This window comes from Punctularia strigosozonata (genome assembly GCF_000264995.1).
Source record: "Punctularia strigosozonata HHB-11173 SS5 unplaced genomic scaffold PUNSTscaffold_4, whole genome shotgun sequence".
NCBI lineage: Eukaryota > Fungi > Basidiomycota > Agaricomycetes > Corticiales > Punctulariaceae > Punctularia > Punctularia strigosozonata.
In genome coordinates this window covers 1,302,654-1,310,424 of record NW_006767436.1, presented here as the reverse complement: position 1 = coordinate 1,310,424, position 7,771 = coordinate 1,302,654, and the positions used below count along the sequence as shown (strand labels likewise).

General features: G+C 59.8%; 2 protein-coding genes across 2 annotated transcripts; one reads left to right on the top strand and one right to left on the bottom strand.

Annotated features, from left to right (window-relative positions):
* The first annotated feature begins 724 nt into the window (after positions 1 to 724).
* Positions 725 to 3,378, top strand: PUNSTDRAFT_84841 (uncharacterized protein). The gene is made up of 8 exons (XM_007382084.1): positions 725 to 888; positions 941 to 1,175; positions 1,226 to 1,321; positions 1,374 to 1,909; positions 1,961 to 2,100; positions 2,153 to 2,489; positions 2,550 to 2,697; positions 2,761 to 3,378. Exons 1-8 carry the CDS (start codon positions 734 to 736, stop codon positions 3,355 to 3,357), a joined length of 2,244 nt encoding a protein of 747 aa, XP_007382146.1. The 5' UTR covers positions 725 to 733; the 3' UTR covers positions 3,358 to 3,378.
* A 279-nt stretch (positions 3,379 to 3,657) lies between these two features.
* Positions 3,658 to 6,545, bottom strand: PUNSTDRAFT_125393 (LON-domain-containing protein). The gene is made up of 6 exons (XM_007382083.1): positions 5,722 to 6,545; positions 5,431 to 5,557; positions 5,231 to 5,375; positions 4,923 to 5,174; positions 4,447 to 4,864; positions 3,658 to 4,183 (listed from the first exon to the last, which is right to left on the bottom strand). Exons 1-6 carry the CDS (start codon positions 6,463 to 6,465, stop codon positions 4,046 to 4,048), a joined length of 1,824 nt encoding a protein of 607 aa, XP_007382145.1. The 5' UTR covers positions 6,466 to 6,545; the 3' UTR covers positions 3,658 to 4,045.
* Between the last annotated feature and the right edge of the window lie 1,226 nt (positions 6,546 to 7,771).

The window sequence follows — 7,771 nt, the reverse complement described above, 5'->3', positions numbered from 1 at the left end:
ATTAAGTCTCGGTCCAATTCCTACTTGAGCGTGTCGCCGCCCTACAATCTTTCTCCCGGTTCTGCACGCTCATCCCAGGTGTCCTTGCCTACGCGCACACTCCTTGTGCCCTATGTGCCCGCCCCGAGGACTCAGCGCGTTGACGAGGCACATCATGGACACCATCGCAAAGCCTCCATCAGCAGACTGGGACGTTCACGCCAGGGTTCGGTCTCGCAGCCGACGTCACCGGACCCATCACATCCGCGATCAAGCAACGGGGCGGGAAGCAATTACGGAGCATATGGGGCGCATTGGATAGAGCACAAGCACAAATTCAGCGTTGTGGAAGAGATTGGGGAAGTAGAGGGATATCAGATATATGCAGTAGAGAAATGGTACGTTTACCGACAGCGCCTTCACGCTGCGTTCACGAACATTTCTCTAAGGGTGGTAGAGCGGCGACATGTAACCCTCCTTGTTGTCTTCACCGGAGACTCGCAGCATAAGGTCAGGGTTCTCGTGACGAGCCGCGGCAGCCTGATATTGAACGACCTCTTCTAGATCTCGGTGACTGCCCTCCGCCCCTCTTCCAGCTTGTCAGCAGCAGAAGCAGCTGCGGAATGGGACAAAGTCATCCATGATTTACGGAGAGATGGTGCTCGCCCGAAAGAGGTCTGCATTCGTTGATCGCCATGAAACTGTCCTTACATGTCATTTGTCCCTTGCTGCTCAGTCTGACAAGGGGACCCTCATGGTCACATCCCTCGCGAACTTTCGTTCTGATTATACCATCGTGCACATACCGAGCGGCAGATATTCGGATTCTCGTGACCGTCTGTTCACGAACATCAATCTTCTTCGGATGGGCTGTAGTGGTCGCAGCGCTCTAACGCTCGAGGAACCAAGGTCCGGATGCTGCGTTTCTTGAAGATAACGAATGCTGATCCAGCTTCATCAGCGACACGACGAAGGATCGCTTCATGGACATGTATCACTTCCAGGACAAATCACTTTCGGATCAAACGTTCGACGCCACCGTCCTAGAGCTGGTACGCTTCGTGCAGGCAGGCCTCGCTATATGCGGCATGTTCGACATGGCACCAGAACAGCGTGATGGGCTACTGTGCGATATCACCGTCGATGGTCTGCAGCGATGGATCGCCGAAATTGGCGAACCCTGTGTAGGCGTAGAGGTATCCAAATACGTACTCCTCCTTACGTTATCTAATCGTGACCCTTCCAGCCTATGGAACGAGTGGCGGACCCGACCGTTGTGTCAGGCTTGTTTAGTCTGGTTCTGACTGTCAGGAATCAGCTCTGCGCTCTCAAATATCACGACGTGAGCACTCGTCATACTCGTGCAAAACTGTCTTGACGGCGCCTTGCCACAGTTCATGCCGAAAGACGCTTTCCTCGACCCTCAACAGTTCTCGTACGGCTTTGCGAGCTTCCAACAGACGCCGAAAGGCGAGTTCACACCGCTGACCCGGTCGCTGGTTCGCGCGATAAACTCCGCGTACGACAAGACGCGCCAACTGGACTCGTACAAAGTTCATAAGGTGCTCCTGAACAAGCTAGACGATCTGGCCACCGATTTGCGCACCACCGCGAGCGGCGCTGACCGGGACACGAGCAGCAAGATTACCAACCACAGCGCCATCGTGGAACCGACCTTGGAACTTGACGTCTTCGTGCAGACAATTCTCGGAGGCAGTAAAGATGGCGCCTCCAGCTTGCGATACCTCTGGACTGGGAGACCGGGGTATGCCAGTGTGCGGAAGAAACGGAAGGAGAAGGTGGTCAGTGACGGCGAGAAGGATGACGCGGATGCCGAACGGGACCCAAACGCCGAGGACGACGACAACGAGTTCGCTGCCGGCCGGCCGTGGTCTAACAGAGTTCAGCGGAAGATTGAGGCATGGGCGGGGTAATTCGCCTTCTGCGCTGCGGTTGACTACATCTCACCCACGTTACCCAGGCTGAGCCGCTCGAAGCGACCGAACGTGGATCCGTCCGGCAAAAGCAAACCAGCGGACGCAACGGTTCTCAACATACCGGAGGTTATCGTACAGAGCGAAGATGACGACGGGCTCAGTAGCACCGCGGCATCGCCTATCTGTGAGAAGAATCCGTGTCCCACTGTGGGTCCACCATCTGATCGAATCATCAGCCGCCTCACGCAAGCATTTTGGGCAACTGGGCGTGTCCCGGGACGACATAAGCGCCATTCAGTCCGAATACGATCGCAAGGTGTCCGAGTTCAATCGCCTGCGGCCAAGTACGAAAGCGGGGTACCAGAGTCGTGTTTCGAGCTGGTCCGATCCTGTCAGCGCGAGAGGCATCGTCAATGACGATCCTCGACCTAAGAAGCGGAGCCGTCTAGGCGAAGTTGCGATGGATGCGGACGAGGAACAAGAAAACTCAGACGTCCCGCTCATTCTTGTGGACGACGCCTCGGTCGACTCGCGGGATGCGCGCAAGCGACTGCTGGTTCATGGAGCGAAACGGTGCGATTACACAATCTATGAACAGCTGTGTTTTTTTTTTCATGCGGCCAGTCGGTCCAGGCGGCGTAGTTTCGATGACGTCGATCGTTTGGGGGATATACGAATACTACCGATGGACAGAATGCGGATCGACGTCGAACTATGCGGGCAATTACTCGTCATGCGACGGAGAGAGGAACATCTACGCAACGTCGTAGGCTGTCTTCAGGTCAGTTTTCCCCCGCTCTCGCTCCCTGTTCATGTTTGATGATCTTCGACACGGCACCACCAGATCCTGACGAAGAGGTTAGCGCGGACGAACGCCGCCCTCCGCGAAGACTACGAAGCGCACATTGACCAGATCCGCGAGCTCGAAGCCCGGATGGACCTCGTCGCCGACGTGGAGCAGCAGCGCGGGCGGGCGGACGAGATGCTGCAGGAGACGAACGCGCTCTGTTACGAGTCGGAGCAGTTCCGGGTGCTCGACCTGTGGCACACCGCGGACCCGCCGCGGCAGAAGGTGCTCGCGCTGCGCGAGAAGGTGTTCGGGACCGGGCGACGGGCGCGCGGCGTGCGCGGGCGGTTCAATCGCGTGCAGTGGACGCTAGACGGACGGGGGAGGCTTGTGGACCGCACCGGCCGAACGGAGAGCGACGTGGAGGAGGAGGGCGGCCTGCCGGAAACGGTGCCGGGCGAAGAGGAGGAGGAGAGCGTGGCGGAGAGCCCCTGGCTCGGGCCGACGTGGCTGCTCCGGCTCTTCAACAGCGGACCGGCGAGGTGGATCCGCGAGTCGAACACTAAGCAACCGTCGGCGGGGAAGGAGGAGGACGTTAAGGCGGATGCCAAAGCCGAAGTGAGCATGCAGGAGCCGGCGGTCGAGCCGAGCTAGCTCGCTTGTGCATATATTCGCGCTCCAACGATGTCGTACATACGGTCTGGAAACATTCGTGGTCATTACCTCCGGACGGGGATGCCGCGGCTGGTGGTGGTGCTCTTGGCTCGATAAATGACTCCTGGCTGTATTGCGGGCGGTGAGCTCGCCATATCGATGTCGTCACTTTGGATTCGCTTGGCTGCACGACGGGCCCTATCTATGTAAGCGCTCGGACCACGTCGATATCGTCTCCGCTTGAGTGGAGAAACGTTACCCAACGAACCCCGCTCGTGTACACGACAAGACGTTCAAGTGGTGGAGAGTAAATCAGATTGCAGCAGGGAGGTATACATGGACATAACTAGTGTGGAGTAGATATGGGATGCGTGCGGACGGTGTGCGAAAATGCTTGAGACGATGAAAATGATAGCAGGTAGATGAAGGCTCGTATCCAATACTAAAGAAAAGACGATGGCCATAACGTGGTGATGCAACAAACGACTTTGAAGGGAGTGGTAAGGCACGATCAAACCGGCGGGACAGATTACAGATATTGGATGAAGCCATAGATAATCAGAGTCGAAGATCCAAGTAGACCGCAAACCAAACGGACAGAGGGCACGGAGACGTCTAAAGAGAGAGAAACCAAGGACAACGCCAGCCCGTACAGGGCCCAAAGGAACGGCCCGCGAAGGCGACGGCGTCATAAAATGACGCAGCCGCTGGAGAACCACCAGTTACTGTTGAGCTGCTCCACCCAGTGCACGACGAGCCGGAGCCGGAGCCGGGGTGACTTGATGGGCAGCAGCTTGGCTTTTTCGGATTCGTCGATGGGCAGCACCTGTGGCGCGCAGAAGGATATCATGAGCGAACTGCCGCATCAATCGGAAGCATGTCATTGAGATCCAAGGAAACGAAGCTGACAGGGAACAGGGATCGGAAGCCAAAGGCACCAATATGTCAGCGCCGGGGTAGCGACGACGCGCGAGCGTGTGATGAGCCGCAAGGGGTAGGTAGACATGGAGGTGTCAAGGGAAGGGATCGAGCGAGCATATCACAAACGAAGAGGATGGATGGAAGTGTAGAAACCGAGAAGAAACATACCAGCGCCATCCAGAAACTGAAACTGCCGACATCGGTCGGCATCGGTCCGTAGGTGTTATTCAGTCGCTGTACCACCCACGGTGCAGTCCCCTGCCTGAGCTGGGCGAGGAATGCATGGCAGGTCGCCATCATTTCCGCGGTCGTAGGGGCATCCCTAGGCCCGCGAATCCCCGAGGACGGAACCGATCTCGCTCCGTTCGGCACGGATCTACGAGCTGGGGGAATGGGAGAGGGCTCGGATCGTCGATGGGTCCCAGACGAAGCAGAAGCGGGCGTTCCGGTGGACGAGGCGCCGATTCCCGTGGATGAGGTGAACCACGAGGGAAGCCCGGAGCTTGAGTCGGATGAGGGACTCGCAGGAGGAGGGGAGGGTGAACGTGACCGCGGCTCGTCGAGCTCGTCCGGGTAGTCGTCAATCCTGCAAAGCGATGCCTTCATGAGCTTGTCGGTAGACAGTGTGCGACGGAGTGACGAACCGCTCGATTCTGCCGACCATGTACCCGTCCAATGTCCCCCTTTCGACTATTCGGAAGCGGTACGTACCCCAGGTTTCGACCATGCTCCGGCCGTCGCGTAACATCTGGACACTGCGGATCTCGAGCATGGTGCCATAGCCAAAGTCGCCTGCGGTGCCACCAGCAGCGGTGGACGTGGGAGCGCGGGGAGGCATAATCATCCCGAAAGACGGGTTGGGCGACTCTAGACACCGTCGAAGCATCAGCCGGTAGCTGAGCGAAGGCTTGTGAGTCTATGCACGCAGGTAGGGAACAGAACGGCGCCTTACCGAGGCTCAAAAAAGTGTAGCAGGGTCGGCATGCCCGGGAAGCTGAGCTGGGCGACGAATATCGGAGTGTCGAGCCGTGCATCCCGCTCCTCGGCCTCGATGGCCTCGCCCCGCTCCCGATACAGCTCGGGAAAGGCTTTAAAGACTGAACGTGGCGATAAGTGAGCAGACGGCGGTGGTAATATGATGATCTCTCTTACTGATGGACAAGACGACCCTGTTACAGGCGTGGTCTTGCACGTAGGCGAATCCCGGAAGTTCTTGGCGGCAGAGGGGACAGCTATTGCTGTGGTCCAACGATCGCTGGAGGCATTTCGCACAAAAGGTCTATGTAAAAATAGTCGGTATGGTGATGTCATGGTCTGAAAGTTCGACGCGATGCAGAACAAAGATCGAAGGCCCGGGTACACCCCTATACGGAGAAAATGAAACAAGCGTGGAAAAGGGCCGGGAAAAGGGGCAACGCAGGGTCAGAATGATCAGGGACGTACATGTTGACACGGCGTTGTGATCGGTTGGAAAAAGAGAGCGAAGCAGATTTCACAGGTGAGCTCGTTCAGGACGTCTTTTTCGAAGCGGGCAGCGGGCGGGGTGGGCGAGGGGACGCGGGAGGCATAGGAGACGCGGGAAGAAGGCGGTGGCGAGGGCGTGGTGGAGTGCAGGGACGACGTTTCCTGTCGCCGCCGTCGTTTACGCGGGGGTTGGGGCGGGGAGGTTGATGTGTCTCGCTCCCGGCGCGCATGGGCGCTGGGCGGGGACGAACGCGGGGGAGCGTCCGGTGCGGCGTACAGGTCGTCTTCGTCATCCGAGTCCGAGCTGTCGCCTTCGTGCACACGCGGTGGTGTGTGCGGACGGCGAACGGAGTACCTGGTGGCCAGCGCCAGGAGCTTGCTGACGGTGACGTCTACGCGAGGGTGTGGTACAGTGATCCGCGCGTTCGGGACCGGTGCCACTGGAGCGGATTCGTAGACCACTCTCGAGGCGGCGGGTATGTTCGGGCGGCCCGCGTGGGTGCGCACTGTCGCGGCGGGAGCGCACGTCGGGAGCGGGCAGGACGGAAGGATCGGAAGCGAGGTCGAGGATGACGCGCTGCTCGCGGACGATGAGGCCGCGGGGTGGGAGCGGACGTGAGCGGAACACACGGTGTGGCCGCAGTGGAGGGTGGTCGGGGCGACGAGGACGGCGGGCGGGGCGCAGACGGGACAGTGGAGGAGCTGGAGGAGGTGGGCGGGCATGAGGATCGCATCGGGCGCGGCGTGGTCGGACGGGGCGTTATGTACGGACGGGTGCGCATCCGATCCTGGCGCGCGGTCGGTGACAGAGGACGGGGGCGACGGCGATCCGAGACGGGAGAGAGGAGGCGATGGGCGGGCGGGATCTGGGAGGGGGCGGGCGTCGGGGCCGGGCTCGTCGGCGATCACGGGCTGTGCGGCATCGCGCTGCATGCAGGGGACGACGGCGAAGGGAGGAATGCAGGACCCGCACGAGCGTCGCAGCCGCGGTCCATCCGTCGCTGCGTCCGATACTTATCCCAGCCTCAGCGGCGCGACCACAGCCAGTCCGCTTGACGCACCGTCTCGCGTGCCGCCCACGTGCTCGGCTCGCATCACCCGCCGGTGCTCGATCCCCCTCGATCGCCCCCACCGAACGACCACGCGAGCTGGCCCATTCTGATCTGCCCCGATCCGACTCCTCGATCCCCACCGCCGCCCGCAAGCGATCGTCTCACGCAAGCAGCCGAGCCAGCGCTTGACTCGCCAGCTCAACTCCAGGCCAGTCTACTCTCCCTGGCGTGCAGCGCAAGCTTTGAACGCTTCGAACCCCCGGGCCCTCGACGACGCATCGAGTTTTCTTGTGCGCAACGCAGGCGTATCGCTTTGAACGTTGAACGCTGCATGCAGCTGGCCCCATGTTCAGCCCTCGCGGAGGAGAGAAACTTCCTCGCGCTTCTGGACTTTCCCCCAACTGCCACAGAAGCCATCCGCAGTAGAAACGATCTGTGGAGATATCTCCGCGACGACGACGTATCTTGACGCGGCCGCCTCGTCCACCAATTGAATCAAACGAAAAAAAAAGATACCTAGGGTCGCGCATCTCTCAAGGCTCAAGCACCCGTAGCGCCAACGCGACTAAACCGCCACCAAGCTGGGTCACAACGTCACCGTAAGTACTGTATTACAGATCGCCGACGCTGCTGCACTTGGCGTTCATGCGCCCCTGGAAGGCAGATCCAGCCGTGCTTGCAACATCTTCTACGCTGCCGTACAGGATCGGCGGCCTTCTGCGCCGAAAGCAGACGAAAGGGCGCCGCGGGCAAACGTTGCCTCCCCGCGTTCGCACAGAGGTCGGCCGTTAGCTTGGTCCCTCCCAAGCTCCCGCCGTCTCTCACCCCTTCGATTCTCGCCATTCACCGCGCTCGACCGTGGAGCCCCGCCGCGTAACGCATCTGCCATTCCGCCGCCACCACGTTAATCTCGTGCTCTGTCGACGCACTCTATCGGCCTCACAGAGTTCGGGGCTACCGCGCGCACTCCTCTGCTC

Excerpts from the sequence above, each read along its gene's own strand:
- PUNSTDRAFT_84841 (XM_007382084.1), top strand. The coding sequence starts at position 734 with ATGGTCACATCCCTCGCGAACTTTCGTTCTGATTATACCATCGTGCAC. Across the intron at positions 1,322-1,373 it reads GCGCTCTCAAATATCACGAC|TTCATGCCGAAAGACGCTTT; the intron begins GTGAGCACTCGT and ends GCCTTGCCACAG. Across the intron at positions 2,698-2,760 it reads ACGTCGTAGGCTGTCTTCAG|ATCCTGACGAAGAGGTTAGC; the intron begins GTCAGTTTTCCC and ends CGGCACCACCAG.
- PUNSTDRAFT_125393 (XM_007382083.1), bottom strand. The coding sequence starts at position 6,465 with ATGCCCGCCCACCTCCTCCAGCTCCTCCACTGTCCCGTCTGCGCCCCG. Across the intron at positions 5,175-5,230 it reads CTACACTTTTTTGAGCCTCG|CTACCGGCTGATGCTTCGAC; the intron begins GTAAGGCGCCGT and ends GCCTTCGCTCAG. Across the intron at positions 4,184-4,446 it reads TCAGTTTCTGGATGGCGCTG|GTGCTGCCCATCGACGAATC; the intron begins GTATGTTTCTTC and ends TGCGCGCCACAG.